At 38.4% G+C, this 22,643-nt stretch overlaps 2 protein-coding genes, 1 long non-coding RNA gene and 1 other non-coding gene across 11 annotated transcripts; 2 read left to right on the top strand and 2 right to left on the bottom strand.

Moving 5' to 3' along the window:
* Nucleotides 1-42: 42 nt before the first annotated feature.
* On the top strand, nucleotides 43-13,757 carry LOC136264425 (myosin-9-like). Of its 3 annotated transcripts, none has more exons than XM_066059154.1 (18): nucleotides 49-177; nucleotides 238-409; nucleotides 778-854; nucleotides 1,157-2,507; nucleotides 2,705-2,776; nucleotides 2,997-3,112; nucleotides 3,883-3,963; nucleotides 4,015-4,061; nucleotides 4,285-4,406; nucleotides 4,459-4,639; nucleotides 5,650-5,713; nucleotides 5,761-5,803; nucleotides 8,105-8,265; nucleotides 8,644-8,685; nucleotides 10,358-10,447; nucleotides 10,497-10,543; nucleotides 12,885-13,013; nucleotides 13,416-13,757. In XM_066059154.1, exons 1-18 carry the CDS (start codon nucleotides 118-120, stop codon nucleotides 13,483-13,485), a joined length of 2,925 nt encoding a protein of 974 aa, XP_065915226.1. In that variant the 5' UTR covers nucleotides 49-117; the 3' UTR covers nucleotides 13,486-13,757. The 3 variants fall into 3 exon arrangements, with proteins under 3 accessions (XP_065915227.1, XP_065915226.1, XP_065915225.1); XM_066059153.1 differs by having other exon boundaries at nucleotides 50-177; nucleotides 778-866; XM_066059155.1 differs by lacking the exons at nucleotides 8,105-8,265; nucleotides 8,644-8,685; nucleotides 10,358-10,447; ... (1 more) ...; nucleotides 12,885-13,013; nucleotides 13,416-13,757 and adding an exon at nucleotides 7,354-8,041 and having other exon boundaries at nucleotides 43-177; nucleotides 778-866.
* On the bottom strand, nucleotides 5,147-5,220 carry Trnar-ucu (transfer RNA arginine (anticodon UCU)). Its single transcript has one exon. It is a non-coding gene; the product is annotated as a tRNA-Arg (tRNA).
* Nucleotides 13,758-14,630: 873 nt separating the features above from the next.
* LOC136265064 (uncharacterized) lies at nucleotides 14,631-17,193 on the top strand. Of its 6 annotated transcripts, none has more exons than XR_010705370.1 (6): nucleotides 14,631-16,168; nucleotides 16,240-16,269; nucleotides 16,334-16,420; nucleotides 16,493-16,567; nucleotides 16,779-16,868; nucleotides 16,918-17,193. It is a non-coding gene; the product is annotated as an uncharacterized lncRNA (long non-coding RNA). The 6 variants fall into 6 exon arrangements; XR_010705368.1 differs by having other exon boundaries at nucleotides 16,217-16,269; XR_010705371.1 differs by having other exon boundaries at nucleotides 16,217-16,420; nucleotides 16,918-16,983; nucleotides 17,036-17,193.
* Nucleotides 15,099-18,382, bottom strand: LOC136265063 (protein NLRC3-like). The gene is made up of 4 exons (XM_066059840.1): nucleotides 18,017-18,382; nucleotides 17,865-17,961; nucleotides 17,562-17,810; nucleotides 15,099-17,510 (listed from the first exon to the last, which is right to left on the bottom strand). The coding sequence occupies exons 2-4, from the start codon at nucleotides 17,914-17,916 to the stop codon at nucleotides 15,274-15,276; spliced, it is 2,538 nt and encodes an 845-aa protein (XP_065915912.1). The 5' UTR covers nucleotides 17,917-17,961; nucleotides 18,017-18,382; the 3' UTR covers nucleotides 15,099-15,273.
* Nucleotides 18,383-22,643: the final 4,261 nt, after the last annotated feature.

The raw sequence follows: 22,643 nt of genomic DNA, 5'->3' as shown, positions 1-22,643 counted from the left end.
AATCGTACATTAGCACTTATGCCCCAGGCGGGCTCTGCTAATTAAACAATATAATATTTCCCGTATTTCAAAATATCGCAATACTGTTTATTGTTGCTAAGAAACCGCGTGGCAAAAATGCCCAGTATTTTCTTTTGGAAAAGGAAGCGAAAACGCAACAAGAAAAAAGAAAGTAAAGTGAGTGTCTTGTATAAAATAGAGGTGGTGTTTTAAGGTGGTGGCGTTTCGATCGCACAGGGTACAAATTCGACGGAGGACAATGAAGCGCCTCAACCTCCCACTCCAGTTAGCAACTCAGAACTTGCGGAGCGAGCCGCCGCCCCTGTCCCTCCCCCAGTAGTTGAGGCAACCTACGATGTGCTCCAGCAACCACCTTCAGATAGCGACCACTCTGTAAATACGGAACCAGGTATTGGTAAAGCATAGATTATAATAATAATCCATGGGTAAAGTTGTTGTGAATGTTTTATTAGAGTGTTTAACCATTGAATCCATAAAATCTGTGTGCAATGGGTTGTTGCCTCTTTTTGTATTTTGATATTGTGGATATAGAGCTGTTTTTGTGTAATATACGGAAATGTGAGACATTTATGCCAGCCAAGGATTAAAGGATGGCCATAGTGCGTATTCATTGTTGTTGCTGCTGTACAGGCATTGACACCATAGTGTTTTTAATTTTCACCACATGTTCCATCTAAAAATGTAAAACTGGTCTATTATGGTGATGTGTTATCCATCTTCCTAATGTTCCACTTCATTACACAACTATTATTACAGGCTACTCTGTGGTGGGGAGTCATAACAAAACAATCACTTCATCTCATGCCACACAACAACAACCACATTCCACACCAGTGAGTCTTGAAGTGAGTGTTACTGTGTGTATGTACGTACGTGTGTGTGTGTGTACATGTGTGTGAGTGCGTGCATGCGTGCATGCGTGCGTGCATACGTGGGTGTGTGTGTATCATACTTGCCAGATTATACAGTATGTATTATTCCACTTGTGATTTTGTTTTGAACACAAGTTAAACTGTACCATCTTATGGAACTAATTATGTGGCCTTGCTAAAACCCCTCAGACACCAAACTTGGCCTTTTATACTAGCAAGACCTCCAGTGACCACCTGACAACAATTTTTTCTCATTGTTTCAGTCTAGGGATAACACCTCAAAACATGATGATCAGCCTCAGGATGATGATGGCTCTACTAAACAGCCATCACCAACACTGCTTGACCCTGAGCAACTCTACACCAAGGTGGTACGCAATAAACAACAACAGCAAGAACAGCAATTACAGTCAACAGCTACTCAGCCAGACGAGGTAGAGTATAGTTGTTTACAACACAAGAAGACAAACAATGATGATGTAACAAACTTGTTACCATCATGTAGCCCCCAATTGTACAGTATATTGGATAGTCCTCATAGGCCAGTCATAGCCAGTTATGACAGTGTTAAGTCTATTGACCATGAACACCAACAGCAACTCAGTAGTGAGGGGTCATCTTCTGCTAGTAGTGGATCAGATGAAGATGGGCTACATCACAAACACAAATCATTTCAACCTATCTCCTACCTCCCTCCAAAATCATTGTCAGAAAGAAGACATCAACGAACTAGAAAACATGTCAGACACCATCACAGTGACTCCAGTGTAAGGAAGAGGAGACATAGCACCCCTAACAAGGATGACCATTTAAGGAAGGATGAGTTTCTGGTTAGGGGAACTACCTTGGATGGTAGTGTCACCTTGTATGCAGCCACTCCTATTGGTAGTCCACTACCTGTGGATCAAGCACAACCCATCTTTAATATGATGTCATCACAGCCTGTGTTAACTAATGACACTAATGCTACACTACAACACCAGTCACTACAGGACAATGCAATATCTCAGAATATGTCATGGCAGCAATTACCGTCAATGGTTCATCAACGACAGCCACCCATCTCTACTGTATTGCACAGCCAGTCAATGCCTTGTGCTAGCAGTGTCAACAGGTTTGATCCTGTGACTGGTGCTGTTCTTGATCAAAGTGTTAGTAGACCTCCCCAAAGTGTAAATGTACCAGTAACAGTTAGTCAACATCAGCCTATTAGTAGTAGCTTTGATCAACATCAAGGAGTCACGACCACTGAACTATACAATCAAGGGGTCAGGACTGCTGATCAACACTATCAAGGGGGTTTGATTCATCAGAGCAGGACCACTGATCTTGGTATACATCATCAAGGAGTTAAAACTACTGTTGAACATCACCGAGATTCCATGGTTACTGATCAACATAATCAAGGAGTCAGAATTACTGATCAAGGAGGCAGGACTGTTGATCAAGGTCAACATCCTACCAGCCTATATCAAGACATGCTTGGCTTGATGCAAAAGAGAGAAGCAGGGTTGAAACTAGAGCTGAGCAGCATTTCAGCAGATAAGGACAAGCTACAATCAGATAATTCTCGTCTACTGAAAGAGAACAACACTCTTAGGAATGATACCAGTAGTATGTAACACTGTGGATACCTCTCTATAATGGACTATTTGAGACCACTAAATTGTGTGTTTGCCATAATAAGGTTCAGAGGTTAAAATGTATTGCTGGACTACTTATAAATTTTCACCCTAGGTTTGGCAAGTCCATTAATAGACAGGTTCCACTACATGTACACTATAACACTGCAGTAATATACTGCTATATAGGAGAGGCTGTTCCTGTGTTACAAGGACAAGTGAGCTCTCTAAAGGTGGAGAATCAGATGTTACAACTAACAAGTAATGCCCCCCCCCCGTGCTAGTTGTAACAGTCAGTTTGTATGTAGACAATCAGTGGCTGGGAGCTAATTGAGTCTTATGGACATAGGAAATGATGTGGAATTTAAAATGTACAGTAGTGTATTTGACCATAATTATGTGAGACCTTAATCAGCCAATGACTGACCATTGTTTCTAGCACTGCTCCATAATAGCTGCACTTAGCTTGTTGTTGTTATAGTTGAGAAGCTAAATGAAGAGATATCCAGTAATCAGCTCCATCAACAAGAACAACAATCGCTTGTTAGCGATAGTGTGATGGACTCTTCAAATGAAATATCTGATCTGACCACTACAGTGAGGAACATTATGTTAGTATAAGATGTGTGCTAGTTTACTGAAGCCGCTCTCCTTTCCAAGTTTATACGACTTGTATAGTAAGATCCATGTACCGTATAGTAAAAAAACTTCAGTAGTAAAAAAAGTTTGGAAAAAACCTGCTATAGAAAAATTGGTAGAAAAAGCTGGAGAATGGGGGGCTCCATCTTAATTCCTCTTGATTTATGCATTATCTGATCGAACGTACGATCAACTGTTGAAGGCAAGTGCTAATAAATGTATTGTGTCATTCAATGGTTATGAATGTCGAGTGCAACATTTAGTTGTTACTACAGTGAATTCAGTCTCCAGCAGTGTAGCAGGCCATCACATATACCAAAGCATTTGGTTGAATCCCTCATAGGACGATGAACTGTGCCTTCTTTCTTATCTCTTGCTAGTGGTTTGAAATATTGCAGGACCAATTCAGCGACGGAATGTGGTCTCGCTATATCTGATCATGTAATTAAAGATTGATGGGTGATTGAAACCCTATTTGCCAAATTCGCTAAAGTTTTTAACGCTGAAGTTCTTTACTATACAGTAATTAATACGCAAAATAATCTCTAATGTAACACACACTGCAATAATAATAATAGTTCTAGCTGTTGCTAACCTCTATGCAAAATCATTTTCAAGGGTGTGCACTAATAAAAATAAATAATTGGCCATAGAGAAAATCAGTTTGGTCTGTAACAGCTTGTGCTACTACTAGTACACAATGACAGCACATTACATCATCATTACAGGAAGGTGATCAACCAACAGATGATGAACAACTAGTGATGAGTAATAATAGACGTGTCACCAGTATATCACATTATCCTAAGGTATCCTGAGATGACATATATATTGTTAATATTATCTTGTGTTATATCCAGTCAGTACCAGTGGATGATCGTCTGTCAGTCAGTCAGTCTGATAGCTGGTAATATCCGTGTACATGTGTGTATGTAGTGTAGTGTAGTGTGTGTGTGTGTGTGTGTGTGTGTGTGTGTGTGTGTGTGTGTGTGTGTGTGTGTGTGTGTGTGTGTGTGTGTGTGTGTGTGTGTGTGTGTGTACTGAGATTTTAGTGAGTGCACATGTATCCACACATTTATCTGTTTATGACACACTATACACACACATCAATTGTTGTGGTGGTTGTGTAGCTGGAGTAAGAGAGGTACAAGTCACCAGAAGTCTTCATTGGAAGAGAACACCATTTTGATGAAGGAACTGGAGAGACAACAACAAGTGATCAAGGAGATGCAGCAAGATCACAAGTTTGAACGTGAGCAGCATGTCATCATTACCTCGTGACTATGTTGTCCTGTGTTAACCAGTGTCCAAGATGAACCGCAAGTTGCAGAGGGCATACCATGACAGGGACAGTTTGATCACCACACTTGGGGACATGGAGAAGAGGCAGAAACGTTTGGAGGAGAAACTAGCAATTGCCAATGAGACCATCTCTCATCAGATATCACTACATGACCACCAGCAGTCTATCAAGGAATTGCAAGGGTCAGTATGTTAGTGTGTAGAACATGTGGGTAACCATAGAAATGTATCCTATCCTTATGGCTGTTTATAGCGTTGAGTGGGTAGTTCTATGTCACTTATACCCACGGTTATAGGTATCCACAACTAACGTTTCACTTTAAGGACAGATTTGTGTTAAATAAACTGATTCCTGTTTTAGCAATTCATATCTATTCATATACAGTGTAAGTAATTTATGATTAGGATCCATGGTATTGCGATGATCAAGAAATCAATACCAAAACATAAATATGTGGTTTATGTAAATAATAAAATTATTGCTCAGCACTATCTTACTGTAGGACCAGAGAAATAATTTTTGAAAGAAAAGTAGTGATGAAACAGTGACCTACTAGTAGTCACAGTTTTTCTACATTATTAACTTAAAAATAATATCTGTGTATACTGGTCATGTGGTGGAACTTGTGCCTTTTAGTTTTGTAGACCTCTAACTTGCCATATACATTTGAAAAAAAAAAAAAATACATGTGTCCCTGGTGGGAGTCGAACCCACAACCTTTGAATTAGAAGTCCAATGCGCTAATCCATTACGCCACAGGGACTTGATGTCATGGGTTAGTACCTGAACAATTATATGATACGTGTGTACACGGTATGACACTGTTGCTACTGGAGTTGGTAAAAAGTGTTCAGATATACTAGTTTTTGGCATGCAAGGCAATTTGCAAGATTTTGTTGCAAATTTACCATGTATCAAACAGAACAAGTTTACCTTCTTTTCTTTCAAACTTTCTTTATGGTAAGTGTTCCATATTTCTCCAAGTAATTCAATTGTATACAGAATTCTGGTCAATTACTCTATTAGAACACACAACACTGATGAGGAAATACCCCCTTATCTTATAGTTATTGTTATTGTCTGGATAACTAAGAATGTCCACTTCACTCTAATAAAACAGTCACTGTCAAAATTATTATTTCTACTGTACATGTGTGTAGATGAAATATTACGGGATTGTCCCCTACTATAGCATGCTGAATGAACTAATGGCTACTCATGAAGAAGTGACTAGTGCTCAGTCTGACAAGTTGAAGGTAATGATGATGAAGCCAAACTGTTAGATTATACTTTACTACAACAGTCACTCAAGAGAGAGAAGAAATCACTATTGAAAAAGTTAACAGGTAGCTATAACCTTGTTAATGTAGTCAGTACTATATATAGTCTGTACACATTTACCTGAGCTCCTGCCAAATATAGTATTATCAAAGGTGAACATGTGTTTACTCCCAATGGTTTTGTACTGGAACAAGCATGTTTTCATGTTGTAAATGTGTTTGCATGTCTGAATCATCCATACTAATTGTATGGGATATTTTTAAAGCCTCATAACTCACTTGTTCTTGCCTATATCAAAGCCCTTTTTTGATAAACAATTCTGGCATTTGAAGGGCTTCACAGTGATGCTAAATGTTTGAGCAGCTGGCCCTTGTAACAAGAATTATTAACAAGAAACTAGGGCTCAGGTGAAAGTGAACAAACTATATTTGTGTTTAAATATAAACAATATCAGTTTGCACCAGCTATACAGAGCCAATAAAGGATTATACACATAAACTTAAATATTGGGAGTACAGGTTAGACAGGGAATTAGTTCCCAGCTATGATTCCTTTCAAATTGTAGGCTTTCCAGTTGGGACTGGTTCAAGTTACTGCCTGGGATTTCTGTTCTAACTCCTTGTGTTATTAATGTTTTAAAGATAGTTGACACTGTTAGTGAAGTAAAGTATTTCTTACTGCGCCAAGTTACGTACTAGCATTCTACATTGCCATATAAAATGTTTTTTACCAAATAAGGATGTTTATATTAGAGGCAAAGGGATCATTGATTGATTAGGGTTGTGCCATGTTATCAAGAGGTTATAATATAGTGTAACTGAGGAGAGCATCCTACTCTCATAACCCCTGTACAAGGTTGAATCATAAAGTGATGATGTAATGGCAAGGTGTTGTGGGTAATGATGCATAAGGCAGTCATAATGTAAACATCACTGGTACAGTGCCACATTCGCAATGCCGGCTTAGGACAGCCACATATGTGAATGGCCTATGTCTATGTAGCATAGATACTTGAAAATTCGGATAATCAATGGCTGGATAATCGAGGGACCACTGTATCTTGGTTGCTAGCAGAATTGTTAGACACAAGGGCAAACTCAGGAGTATATGAGAGCAGGATACTCTCTTCAGTATATTTACTAGACAGGTACTAAAAGCATTGTGGGGATGAGAAGACTTGCTATAGATACACATGTGCATATGGTAACTAGCTATAGGATCAGTATAATGAGTGAAGGACCACTGTCTGTTGCTCATAATATTAATATCAGAGAGAGTAGATATCTAACTCTCAGTATTATGTTGTACTAAATTAGGTAGGTTTTAATAATAACACCTAGCTACATGGTGATAGAGAACTGTTGATTGAATAGAATCAAGCATTTATTGTGAGACTACATTGAGATGTCAGGTATACAAATGTTACGCATCTTTCCCTGCTTAGTTGAGGTGTGGCTTCCTGTTCTTTACTGGTCATTACAGCATTCCTAACTCTGTCACTCTCTGCACCTAGTGAATATATTTACTGCACCATTTTGGAATAAAACGTCGTAATTGTTTATTTTGTGCTGAACCTTACTTGTCTTTCATTGTCTGTTTCTTGAACCCTTTTTAGCCTGTGACATCCTTTTCTCCTCCTCTCCATATCGGTCCATGTATCCTTCAGGAAATTTTAGCTATCAGGGTCAGTTTCTTCATGTTTGAGTTAACTCAGCATCACTTCAGGTAAATATAATATATGCATATTAAGGTTTACAGCACAGTCTTTGATTTGTACACCCAGTGGCGGAAGAAGTAGTTGATGTGAGAGGGACTGACCAGAGTATAGAATCTCTGGCAGCAGAGGGTCTGGGGCCACAGCCCCCAGCTGTAGCCATTTTAACTTTCACAATGTCTCAAAGTTCACCGAAATTAACTTATAGCAATTTTATAGGTACAATTTGAAACCAACTTATAGTCAAGATTATTTTAAAACAGAATAGTTAATGAATACTTCTTTTAGCAAAGCTTTTAGCTGTTGAAGGGTTAATGAACGTATAGCATTTATAAGCAGAACAAAACAGCCTGTAGCCACCTGGTGCAGTGGTAAGACACCAACTCTCAAAGTAAGAGGTAACTGGTTTGATTCCCATTCCAGGTTATTTTTGTTCCACTTTTAGGAACACATTTTTGTGAAGGCCTTGAGTGCTCTATTAGGGATTTGAGCTAGATCTTTTCAGCCCCACTCCAAGAAAAATAATTTCGGTAAGATATCATTCTGCCACCCACCCACTCCCCTCCTCCACCGCCTATGTGTACACCAAACTCATATTTAGTTGTTATTGCTAAGACAATCACTGTCATCAAACAAAGTTGTTTATTTCCAGAGGCAAAGGATATCATTGTCCAGTTGGAGTCACAGTGTACTAGTCTACACCAAGCTAACAGGAAGGTGAAGGAACAGATGGAGCAACTACAAGAGAACATGGAGTTGTCTAGGGATAGGGAGATGTTCATACACAATGAACTATCCAAAACTATAGTACAGGTATTGGTTTTTAGTCCACATATCATGATAGCTTGAGTAATACATTATACAGCATTGATTTGTAGACAATGCATGCCAGATACATTCTGGTCTTTATTGAATATACTGTATCTAGCTTTTAGTTTGAGTGTACTAAAAGTGTCTGTTATAGAGAGGTGTCGACTGGGTATCCATCGACGTTGATAGCCTATAAACACTGGCAAGAATTTTGATTCTTTTAACACTCTCGTAAAGCTCTATCTGTAGTCAAAACCTGTTGTATTTAATAACCACAATTATTATATTATTGATTAAGTTTAATCATAAAAGATCACTTTTTGCTATACTAACTAATATAATAATTACATCACTTACTAACGATGTCATTTTACATCACAGGCTGAGAAGACAGCAGTGGAGAGGGATACTCTAGCACAACTGGTCAGTATTTGTAACAAGAGCGCATAAAACAATTTTATGTGGTCCTGTTAGTGTTTTGTGGTTGGTGATGTTTCACTGGTGTAGTGCGTGGTCTGATATTGATTAGTAATTGAAGAGTCCTGAGTAATATCTAGTGATATCCTGACTTGGTAACAAGCTAAAGTTGTTAAGTGACACAAGTGCAATGTCCAAAGTGTACTTAAGCACAGATTTAAGCTTTACTTATAGAACTTTGCATGGACGGGAAAAGTATACTTTATATTTCATTAAGTACACTTTATGCTTGTTTTATTGACCACAAAGAGTGCTTTATTGCACTGCAAAGAGTGCTTTATTACACCTTATAGAACTTTGCGCGGGTGAGAAAGTGTACTTTAAATTTCATAAAGTACACTCTCAGCCGGCCAACAGTGCTTCATCAACCACAAAGAGTGCTTTATTGCACTGCAAAGAGTGCTTTATTCATTCAATAAAGCACTCTTTGCGGTGCAATAAAGCACTCTTTGTGGGCAATGAAGCACAGTTGCCCACTTGCCTTAGTGCAGGCTAATAGCCTGCAGGGCTTGCACCAGTATGACTAATCACCCAAGCCAGTGAAGGCTGATAGCCTCGCCACGCTGAGTGATCAATCACCCCAGCCAATACGATTTCTACCACTGGATTGCTTTTATAGGCATACCTAAATGCTTCGATGATGGGTGGGAGAAGGTAACGTTGCTGTTACGTTTGTTAATGTAAACGGACAAGTCCTGGAGATATCACGGAAATACTTCACCATGTGACTCACAATAAAATCGATTGTGGGTTGTGAGCAAAACCTGCCAAAATACGCGATGAACATCTACCATGCCAAGCTATGGTGAACTACGTGTGAGTTACTTTGTTAAACTAGTTTGTGTGTGTTCAGGCTGCTAATAATTCGTGCAACGCTTGTTAATTACGAGTCCTAGTGTATGGTGAAGCTACATGACTAGAAAGTTCCATAAATCATTTAAAGCACTGCCTTGCTCGTGCTATATGAAAAATAAAGCACTGGGCGCTTGGCTGCTATGCTAATAAAGCACTTGACTTCGCCTCATGCTTTATTAGCATCTCGGCTGTGCGCCTCATACTTTATTTTTCATATAGTACTCGCGGCAATGCTTTAACATATACTTACGTACAGTGCTTTCTTGACTGACTATGTAAGTAAGTAGTTCTATATATAGAGGGTATCCGTTTAAAATATTATTTTTTAAAGGTAGTGACAGCTACTAGAAAGGTGCCACCTTTTGAGCCAAAAATCAATGACTCCCATGATAAAAAGAAGCTTTTGTGATTATGCACAATTAAAGAAAAACTGGGGAAAATTGCTGTGTTGAGTGGATCATATTAATAGTCCAGTAAGGCAGGGACTGGGTTAACTCTGCAGTACAAACCAACAAGCAACCAGAGTTTAATGGCCCGGCTGTGAAGCAATATTAAGCAACGAATAACAAACAATTATTTTTCCTAGCACTCTTCTGTTTATAACTCACAAGTGTTCCCAAAAATTTCCTGTAGATATATAGATAATATTTATTTAGCATGTAAGTTCACCATTCCTGTCTCAAGCTGCAATATCAGACCACAAGATCTCCTAAGGACATAACCTATTACAACCTCACACTGTTACTATGGTGATGTGACATAGGCTCAAAGTCAACAGAAGGTGACAGAGAGAGCTGCTGTCAAGAGAAGGAAGGACAAGTCCACCATTAAACAACTAAAGGGAAGAGTACAGGTTGTGACGAGTGTTTGTTCTATGACACTTTTTATGAGTGTTGTTATAGCAACCACAACCAGACACTGGTGAAGTAATGACTGACGAGGTTGACTAGTAAGTGATGTAGTCATTGTTATATAATTATTGTTATATCAAGTAGTGCATTATTGTTAGTTTTCATTGCTACAAAAATAAAACTATTGTGACAAACATTATACAATTGTAATTTTTACTAGTTATTTATTATTGTGCTGAATTGTACATTGGTACAGATGTGGTATAAATTATCAGAAAATGGTTTTCTAAAACTTTAAGTTGCTTATATAGCTTCTAGTTTGTTTGCTTGGTTGTATAAATATCAAAGCAGTTGTACTTGTTTGTATGGCCAACATTCATTGCCTTGTGTGAAAAGCATGGTGATAGTAGACACCTTGAAGTGAATCAGAGTAAGACTGAAAAGATCATGGATTTGAGTACTCTCTAGTTTTAACTATCAAATACTCATGAATACTATAGCTATATTGTGATCTATCACCTATATTATACTTCATTTGCTTTATACTGGACCATGAGCAGTTCACAATAGCAACAGACACTCTAACTATATTATGTGCAACTGGCTAAGCAAAAACTGGTCATTTGCATTCCATTTTATTGCTTTTCTGTTGTGCATAGTAAAAAAGGAGTGGATAACCAAAGTTTCAGTCTTTTGCTTGGAGTTATAGCACTAGACAATTGGAACAGCAATAAAATTTGATTTGTACAGCAACAATGCATCAAGTAAATTACAAGTGCTTAATAAATCAATCATAACTCGTGAATGAAACAAGCTACAAAGATGGAACCTGTTCACCATGAGCTGGCAGATTATTTATCAAGGTACAGTGATTTTTCTATAATATGCTCCTCAGTATAGACAAAGAAGAAGCAAAGAAATGATGATGGTAAACTTTATTTCTACTGCATCGTGAACAAGTTCCCTTAATGCATGTACCTTTTGCTGTAGAAACAGGAAATTGAAAGATTTTCTTATATATATCTCTCTATGAAAGGGCAAATCCAATGTATAGGTTTTAGTAATTTGAACGTTATTCAAAGTAATTTAATTTTTTATGTAACATGTGTGGTGTATTTCAATACATTTTTATACCAAAATTATATTTTGTGAAAACGATTGGTTTTCACTCAACGGGTTGCTTATTACCAATGTGAATGTTACTGACATGCATACAAAGTGCAATAAATTCCACAAATCAAATGTCACACCTTCGTTGTTATTGTCACTTCTTGATGACAATGCATTAGAGATAAACAATGAGCCACTTATCTTAACCAGCACTTGAGTACCAGTTTTATTCTCCAATTACCAAAATCATTACCACATATCCAAGATTTTTTTCAGCCCTAATTCAATTAATAGTATAATACAAATTATTCAAATTTTAATTTGCTGATGTGTTTTTTTCCCTCTGAAATTATCATACAGTACAGTAGTACTGTATATTAAAGATCATGGAGATTTGGGTTTCCCTAGCCAAAAAATTCACCCAAAAACCAGCTTCACAACTCCATCCTGGCACCTTGGCAGTATCGGTTAGGTATAGCCAAGCCCAAAAGTGCCTTTAGTATGATCCTAAGGCTTCAAATAAATAGTTACAAAATTAAAAAATATGTATTAATTGGAATTTTCTACTGACTAACTGCCTGCCTGCCTTCAGGCAAGTGTAACTTGATAACAGCTAAGGCCATGGGCTTGATTTTTTTCACAGTTTGATGTCGCTTCGTCCCGAGATGTGCCTTTTGGCATACCGTAGTACGTACAATGCACGCATTATGGACTTACCTTTGTCCTCCTTTGTGTCCCATTTCTTTTTGCTGACAGCCCAATGTGTCGATTCCTGGTAGCGCAATACATGGCTTCCCTACAGTGCATTTGTAAACAGGAATCGTCCGTATTTCCGTGGTGATCATGAATGGACTGATTGCAGAGACGATTCTAACACTGTCCTTCATTTGTAATGTTGTGTAACGGGCTGAACATAGCTGAAAGCGAAGCATACTGACCACTACACTTTCAAAGCAGTTTTTGATTGCTGGTGCGTGCGTTCAGACGAAAACATTAATTCAGGCGCCATCCTTTCTTTTGATGCAGTATGCGTGGGTTAACCAGTCATAATAATGTTACAAAAATGTAAGCAAACAAGTTTAAGGAAAATTAGAAATTTTAAGTTTGATTAGGGATCATAGAAAAAGAAAGTGGGGAAACAAGGGAGGTTGCCTAACCTACAATATACTAGTGAACATTTAATCCCTAATTCAGTCATGGTCTTGGGGTATAGGGATTAAATGTTCACTAGTATATCTGCAGATATAGGTGACCTCCCTTGTTTCCCCTACTTTCTTTTTCTGTGATCCAACTTGTTGTATATATAATTATACTGAATGTGCCTTCTAGTGCTTACACTACTGACCAGGAGTTGGCACGACAACAGGAACACTGTCAAAAGGCTATTGACCACATCAAGTCACTAGAGAGAAGTAAACAACAAGAACTGAGCACGACCGCAACTAACTCTGGTCTACGGTTAGTAGTGTACATAGTGATTAGAGGTGTGACCGGGGTATTATGTGGGTGTTGTAGTAACTGAAAAACAGCGTTGTGTGCCTTATAGGCTACCAAAAATTGTGTATCCCTTAGAACCGAAAGGGTATGTGTCCCGGCCTCTTATATGTGAAAAAATGCAGCAAAGAATTTCCTAAGGAAATATATATACTATACACATAAAACAGTTAAGAAGACAGTTCTAAGCATTGTTTGTGGTTCGAAGTGGTTTGCTTTAAGTTACTTCTTTAGCAACAAAAAAGTGGTAATTACCCAATATACCCAATCTATTTCAATGCGAAAACAGAATCATGCTAACTAGTTGGATTTTTGCTCAGTGGGGCACATATGTGTGTTCAATTACCATGTCATCATCCACTATAGGAATACGCACAGACAGATGGACAAGTTGTGGAAAGCAGCAGTTACACCTAAGAGATCTGAAGCCATATAAAGCAGTCAAAAGATGGGTGAAGAATGTCAGTGTTATATTTCAGTTTTCAAAATGTGTATATACCAATTGTAAGACATGTGGATATGTAAATATCTTGATGTTGTACAACTAGTCTAGCAGTAGCAATGTGGTGTTGTAGTGTCTATAATGAAACAATGTGTTGTAAATGTTGTACCATAATCAGTTGAATACATCTAAGCTATAATGACAGCAAAAAAATTGTTTGGAGTTCATGTTATACATTACAAAGACAAATTTATTAAAGCAGTAGAGCAGACATGTTACTCTATGGTGACACAAAAGTTACTATAGTTACTATAAGCAATTAATTATTAACTTCAGCAAAATAAAAGTAGCTTTCATCATGATGATTCCCTAGAATAAGCACTGTGCAAATATTGGATCTTTATTGAATACTCCTGCAACTGGCTGTTCAATTTTTTCAAGTAAAGCAGTAATGGCATCATCACTAATGCAGTCTTCACCATATTTTTAAGAGCAGTAGCTAGTATAGTGAGCAAAACATGACCAGTATAATTATATAGGGTGGGTATCGCTATCTGTGGCCTGGTGCATGTGGTTACATTTGTAATAGTAACAATAGTTTAACGGCACAACCAAAAAATTGTGTAAAGCCATGAAACTTTCCACATAAATAGTAGTCCTCAATACAGATATAGTGCCATTGCTGAGTTGACTTGGTGACTTTTACGGCCATTTTTGTACAGAAAATTGATCATTTTTGTCTTTACCTCCCTAGCCTGGGGTAGTAATTAACTTGTTAAAACATGATACTAAACAAAAGATCTTGCTGATAGAAACAACTTGGTTTTTTTATTTGAAGTCAATAGGTGATTTCATTACAAAGTTGTGATCGCTGCAAAATTTGATAAATTTACCTGCCCTCAAGGTGTGAATTACCTGTGAGCAGATAATTATGCATAAATTTATCCAATTTTGTAGCTAGTAAAAATGATCATAACTTTGTAATGAAATCACTTATTGACTTCAAATAAAACCAAGTTGTTTCTATATATCAGCAAAGTCTTTTGTTTATTATCATGTTTTAACAAGTTAATTACTGCCTCAGGGAGTTAAAGACGAAATGATCAATTTTCTGCACAAAAATGGCCATAAAAGTCACCAAAGGTCAGCAATGGCACTATATCTAAAATTACATGTCATGAGGAATGATGTGGAAAGTTTCATGGTTTTATGAAAAAGTGCACAATATTGTCAATTTTGTGGGCTATGCCACTATACCATAACTCTTTACCAATATTTATAGCAGCCATACAACTGTACAAGTACAGTGTAGTAGCTAAACTAACAGAATAGGGGACAGCTTAACTGGAGGCTTATAGGATTTATTTAGTGGCTGAAATTCTATGTACTAGCTGGGGCACCATTTGAGTTACAGCTACAATATCTTCACTTAGTGGTATATAGTCATATTACACAATGACCATAACTGTCTACAGAGAACTGTAGGACTAATATTGGTGTATATAGTTTAGCCATTGCAAACTTTATATACCTGAGCAGTTGTTTATATTAAAAAGGTTTCTACAAAACTTAACCAATTTTCTCCTGATCTTTGTAATACTTGCACAATCTCAAATCTTCATAATTATTACAACATGATGAATCCCAGCATAATATTAAACCTGGCCCTCAACATTTACAGTTCACACTGGTTAATAAAACTTTTATCAAAATCAGAACAACATGGCATGGGTTGCAGCCAATACAGTCATAAAAATTAATAGTACAAAATAAGAAAAGTGGCTACCAATAATAAATGTTAAGTTTTGTTTGACATCCTCTACTTTCTCTTTTCTCGTTAACTTCTTCTACTAGTAGTCTAATTATCTTCTTTACATCTTCAGCATAACTGGGTAGCCGTAGCCCTTGTAGTGTGTTGTTGTGTTGGAGGGCTTGTGCTAGATGTTGAGCAGTCTCTCCACTGATCTTGCTGACACTCATCCCTAGCCAGATTAAAGATGTGTTGGTCTTCATTGTAGTAGCAATGACATCACAAGCTTCATTAGTAAAGGGATTTTTGTCAATATAGAGCTGCTGCAGTTTGTTTCCTTTTGCTAGTGCAGTGAAGAGGATAATGACTGAATATGTTGATAAGCTGGTGTCCACCATGTATAGCCTCACTAGCCTAGAGGAAGGATGGGACAACATGTTGTAGAGAGCAGGGTCTTCTCCAATGGTGTTGTTACCATTAATTTCCAGCACTTCCACTCTACAGTGGTTGGTGAGGTGACTGATGGAGGAGGAGAAAGATTTTGTGAGGCCATTAAACCGCAAGTTGAGCTCTTTTATAGTGATGTCACATCGTGTCAGTTCGCGATGAAGAACACAACAGCCATGACCTTGGATATGGCAGTTATGCAAGTTAAGCTTCTTCCACTCCTTGTGGGGTGAGCAGGTAAGGAAGAGTGTAACACACTCAACATCATAAATGGTTAGGCTAGTCTTCTCAAGATTGATTACTTTATCATCGAAAGTTTTTCCTTGTTGTATAGAAGTGTAAAAAGCTTCGTCATTCGCCTCATAGAAGCAGCGGAAAAGTCGAAGACATTTTAGTTGATTCTTCAAGAATATTTCAGCAATGGTAATCATGTCATCCCCACCAGAGAGAAATTGTTTAAAAGCAGATTGCTGTCCCTTGGTAAGTGACGTATACATTGCAAACATGTTGGAATGAAGATCGTCCCAGAACTTGTCTTTGAACACTTGCAGCCCTTCGTTTGGTAGAAGTTGAGTGATATGGTAAGCAGCCAAGAACTCCTGAATGGAAAAATGAACAAAATTAAATGTCATCATTTTTCTGAAGTGTTGAACAACCTGCAACAGTCCAAACCCGTTGAGTGCACCTTCAATAGCTTCAACACTAGGACAAGCTGCTCTCATCTCCTCCAAGGTAAAGACTAGCTTGTTGTTATTAAGACCCTCAAAGGACAATTTTGATAACTGCTGAACTATTGTATTATAGGGCTCGGGGAGTTTGGCTAGATCAGTGATGGTGTTATCAAGAGGTTGACCAGACTTGGCAAGATGTCGACAGATGGTAAGACAGATGAAGTAATTGTAGAGCTGTGTAGGATTGCTGGGAAGGGGAATTCCCTGTTTGTACAAATAAATCAAGATCACCATATTAAAGGGGATGAAACAGAGGCCATTGATAGTCAGATTACCCTCAAGATACTCAATGAGTTCTTTGACTGCATGTGGCTGTTCATTCAGGGACTGTTGAATGTATAACTTTCGTTCTTCTTCAGCAAAGCCCAAGATGTTAACTCTGATGGTCGCTTGTTGTCGGAGTCTCACCGAGGCATGTGGACGAGATGACACTATCAAGCCACAATGAGGTAACACCTTACGTTTCAGTATATCAGCAACTAAACTATCTTTCTGTAGGTGTTCTGGGAATTCATCATAGCCATCAAACAGAAAAACAACATCTTTGCCATGGTTATTGAAGAGGTATTTGCTACATGCAGTGGCAATTTCTGTGGCATCTGTCTGTTGTGTACAGACCAAGTGGAAAAGATCAGCGACAAGTGACACCTGCTGCACAGCTGGACTACGCAACTGGATAAGGAAAACTAATTCAAACTTTTGTAACAACTTTCCTATTGACCACTTGTATGCAATTTCTTGTAATAACAAAGATTTGCCGATACCAGGCAAACCCTCAACTAAAATAAGATGTGCATTGTCACTCTCTTGTAGTGGAGCTGAGATATCAACTAGTTGTTTAGTTGTCTTACTGTTATCAAGTGTTTCTCTCATTGACTGATGGATTCCTGGTGGATAATGAGGTCTACCTGATTGGATGGATCCAGCTAATTGCAGTGCAGTTGCCTGCTCAAAAGTGTGTTGATCTTGATGATGAACTAAAAGAAGTGGTGTAAAGTCCCTAGGTTGATTTGGTGGCCAAGAATCTTCATCAACAGCAAACCGTGTTTGTATATTAAGTTGTCTCACCCTGTCGGACAACACGGAGATTCCTACAGAAATCAACATCATAAAATCATACAACTAACACACATACACTATACCTTGATCACTAGACACTGCAGGTGACTCAATAACTTTAAACACTTTCTCCCAACTAGCAGAGGAGTCCACTTCAAGCCACACTTCCAGCACAGCATCACAACAAGGCCTGGCTTCATCATAATTGTCATATTTTATGATGTCAAGTGTTCCACTGGGTAAACCCAGTAGTGCTCCTATCATTCTCCAATGAGCAGCATAATTTGGAGTAATGTGGATATGAAGATCCTTTAGTAGTGGGGTACTGGTAGCTGTAGTATGTGGATTCTGTATACACTATAATATCCAGGAATTAGTATACTGACCCTTCTCAGGTGTTTTAAACTGGTTTAGTCCTTCATGATCTCTTTGATCCATCAGCTCCTTATCACGTGTACACACGTTGAGCACTGAACAATGGACCTATTACATGTACAGATCATAGTGCACATGACCATCAATTACACCATGGACTCACCAGTGTATGAGCTGACTATAGCACCTAAACTTGTGAAATATTAAGCCACACCCTCTAGATGCAAAAAGATGAAATTAGCATCTATCTAGTTTTTCCTGTGTTACACTATGTCGCGTTCTTTGGCTGGAATCTCCTTGGAAATCGGATAAAATACCTCCCGGTTATGATGATATGACTGAGCAGGTTTCGATGATTTAGTCCAGACTGAGGTTGGGGATCTATCGGTAACCTGTCGGTCAGCTAACCAGTCAGAGAGTAGCCGACAGTCTCAGGAAGAGGAGACAAGAAAGCGAATATTAACTCGGTACGGTGAGGTATAAGGCTCGTCCCATCATACTAGTATAAGCGCCACTGAGCTGGTTTCGCGCCCCCACGCCCCTTCAATGATTATGATTGCCCTTTAAATGTATACTTAGGAATCCAAAGGAGCCAGTCCATTCCCTATTTTAGCCATCTCTTTTCCACTAACTAGTGAATTGTAAAAATTGTCTGGCAGCAGCAGTATAGCTTCAAGTCCCCATAGCCTGAGATAGATTGGCATAGCTGTGATACCTCTGGATACCAGGATACATACTATCTCTGGATAGAGTAGCTACTATAATTCGTTTACTGTCCACATCGCATGCTAGTTCGAGTAAGCGGAGTAACACATTACACAGCTTGCATTGATTTGTAGATAATACTAATATAGCAATCTAGCTAGCTTTTTCAGTATTCAGTGAGCATGGTAAGATCAGCTTAAAGTGTCTGTTATAGAGAGGTGTCCACTGTATGTAGTGTATTGTCAGCAATAATGGTCAACTAATTGCAGTATTTGACTGACTAGCTATTAGTTTAGTTGGACAAATTTACATTAATGGAGCAGCCATTTATGTTGATAGCCGGCTACAAACACTGTCCCACTGAATGGTCACAAGTTCTCCTAAGGACACTACCTATCACACTGTTACTACGGTGATGTGACACAGGGTCACAGTCAACAGAAAGTGACAGAGAGAGAGCTGCTGTCAAGAGAAGGAAGGACAAGTCCACCATTAAACAGCTAAACAGGGAAGTACAGGGTATGTTGTAGTTTGTCTGTTTTTTCCCAGGCTAGATGGAATGCCCACAGAATTTGTGTTGTTATAGCAACCACAACCAGACACTGGTGAAGTGATGACTGATGATGAGTGATGCATATATTATTGAGGTGCTATTATAGAAACTATTGCTACAAAAGTAGTGATTATTGTGGCAGATATAGTGACTTGCACTATCTATAGTTACTGTAATGATCACTATATTACCAATACATCCACTACTTTGGTAATAAAACAACTACTGATGTACTTTGCTATGAAACACATACTTCCTATATATACACTTAAAAACTGCACAGATTTGATGATTAGCTAACTGATTATATAATTATAACAGCAGTTTGTTTAGTTGTGTAAATTTCAAGCAGCTGTATGGTCATTGTCTTTGATGATAGAAAGCATAGTATGATATTGGATGCTATGAAGTGTAATGATCAGTAGTCAAGTACTCTCTATAGTGTCAACAATGACGTACTCATTTAGACATTCCTATTTTATGTGACAACATGTTTCATGACCACATAAGCAATGATGACATACTTATACACAGTGTGTTAAAGTACAGTAGACCCTCAATTTTTGTTTATCTGTACTCTTGTTTATCTGAAATTGAAATGATTGTTCTATAAATGTGTATGTTCTATTAGAGTATTTCAATAGAGTTCTGCATGGGCTCAGTCATCCAAACCATTGCCTCAGACAGACACACTGGGGTTTGGATAACTGAGGGTCTAATGTACTCAAGTATTAAATGTTTCCAACATAGTGCATTAAATTCACAAATAAGACTCCACACCTTCATTTAAAGCAATTTTTAGTTTGCTGATAAGTTTTATTGCCTCTGAAATTATTGTGTGTGTGTGCATGTGTGTGTGTGTGTGTGTGTGTGTGTGTGTGTGTGTGTGTGTGTGTGTGTGTGTGTGTGTGTGTGTGTGTGTGTGTGTGTGTGTGTGTGTGTGTGTGTGTGTGTGTGTGTGCGTATATTCAAGTGCCTACAGTACAGACCAAGAGTTGGTACAACAACACTGTGAAAAATGAGGGATATAAGATGGTATTTCCAGTGGCTTATTGAATACAAAAAAGCTTGATATAACCTGTAGTATACTAACAATCACATGTAAGGCTTTAGTTAATGTGTTAAACATACTGAAACCACATATGTGATGGTATAGTGTTAGATATAAGCTATTTCAGGTAATGTGGTAAATAAACTGAAAGGCCATATATACAATAGTATAGTATGGATTATACTAAAGCATAAGATGAGTATAATACAGGATTTATATTAAGGCTTATTTGTATTCAATAAGCCACTGGAAATACCATATTATACCCCACCTTTTTCACAGTGTTATACGGCTATACACATGCACTATTCATGAATGGACAATAGGTGATGGTTTTACTCCACTATAGAACTAGTAGTCAGGGAATATTAGCAGATATTTGGCATATCTAGGAATAAATTCCTTACCAAGAAATTTTTTTACTAATGTGTTTGTAAAGGTGTCTACTAACCCTCCTCAAAAGATTTAAACACAACTCCCCTAGGATAACCCGTGACAGCTTCTGGAAGTTGGACTATCCATGACCTTATTTGAAAATGGTTGATTTGCTGCTAGTACAGCAAATCATGTGGTTTAATATGTATACATTGCAAACTTTAAACCACTCCTGAAATTTATGAAAAGACCACATTCACTCATTATTATTATTATTAGTTGGTAAATTATTTTTATAACTTGTGTATTTCTTAAGGACTAGTTTAATAATGTCTATTGTCTCATAAGTCAATGTCTGGGTCTTCTCCAGACTCTCCATCATCAATGCAATTCTCGCATGTAATTCCTTTGCAATTTCCACATGCTGAGATGCACTTGACATCATTCTTCTTACAGCTGCACCGTCGGTTGCTACAATCTCCTTTACAATTACAGCTTATGAACTTTAAAGGTTCCTCAGGTGCCATAGGGTCTAATGTTGGAACTGGCTCATAGCCATTACTCCATAATGTCCATCCTTAGCCACTGGGGTCCAAAGACATGCTCTGCAATAGCATCCAGTCCTGGGTTTGTAGATAGGCAAAGAGAGAATGCTGTGCAGCTTCACCCTCTGTTGGAGGTAGAGTTTCTGGTTTAATTAGCCCAGCTGCTGCCTTTCATGAGAACATGCTGTATCGAAATGTAGCTAAGGCAGTACCGGGTGCATGGTAAATGTGCTGGAAAATTGAAATGCCACTCCTGATCATCACATCCTTACTAGCCTGTACATCAGGGAAGGTGTCCATGTGTTCATCAATGTCCCCAGCACAAAACCTGTCAAATAGAGCGGTTTTCCCATGGCTGGCAATGGCAGAAACAGTATCACAACCAGTAAAGGCATGACAAAATAGCAGGTAGCGCCTCTGTCTTTCAGACAGAGATTCTTGAATTCTCCTGACATCATAAGAACCCTTTGACGTGGTAAAGAAGAGTGGATGATTGGTGTATGAACTATGGTGTATTAGTATTATTAACACATCAGCATCTTCTGCCTGCACCTGAAAATAATAAGAAATAGAATAACAACATAGCAACCATCCACGGGGTTCACTGACCTCAACAGAGTCATCCTTAGCAGCAGCCAATGCAACCTTCACAATTGAAGTGTCAGCATCATTAGCTCTACAGTGATCTGATGTTTCTGGAATGCTGAAGAGAGGAGATGGATGATTTCACTCTTGTTATGAATGTTGTTTAGAAACTTTGCCCTTGCCCTTGGTGTCAAATGCATCATATTCGGTCGAATCTGTACATCACAGCAGGGTTCTTTGTACGCCTAATGTGATCATGATTTTTAGGTGAGCTGCTGTAGCCATCAAACACCATGGTGATCTTCTGAGAGTACCTGCCAAAATACTGTACGTAGCTCAGGTAACTGTCAGCAATCTCCTGCAAAGTATAGCCTTGTTCCCACTTCACCATGTAAAGAAGCCATCCACCATCCACTACCAGACTGGAGCAAGGTTGGTCAGTGAGGTCGAGTGGGTCAGTAAACACTTTCAGGCTAGTGTTGGAAAAAATTGCTTTGTTTGCCGTGTTCAGTCATTTTATGATCTTTATTACTGAACAAGGACAAAGGCAGGGGAGTCAGTTCATACTCTAAGCTTGCCTCAATTGACATATCTCGTTAAGCAATAATTATCAGTCGGTTGAACAACCTAAGCGAGTTAAGGTGAATCTTCCTCTCATTGAGCTTAGGAATCTTTCTGAGTAATGATAAGGCCTGTACCTTGAAATCACTTCCATGGTTGAGGTTACTGGCTGTGCATCCATCTTCTTCTGCATCTCCCTCCCTACTTCAGCTGCTCTCTCTGCATTGACTCCATCATTTGCAGTGCTAGTAAATCCTGTTGAGAATGACACAAGCAACTGGTTGTCTCGATCATGGTTAAAAGGATTATTCTCTTCAAGCCATGTGAGAGCACGTGCAGCATCTCTTTTCATTCATGTTTTGGCAAGATCTTTGTGGAGTGGACAATGCTTTTTGACACCACCTCCATGCGCTGG

Source organism: Dysidea avara, chromosome 8 (genome assembly GCF_963678975.1).
Source record: "Dysidea avara chromosome 8, odDysAvar1.4, whole genome shotgun sequence".
NCBI lineage: Eukaryota > Metazoa > Porifera > Demospongiae > Dictyoceratida > Dysideidae > Dysidea > Dysidea avara.
This window is presented reverse-complemented; position numbering and strand designations above follow the sequence as displayed.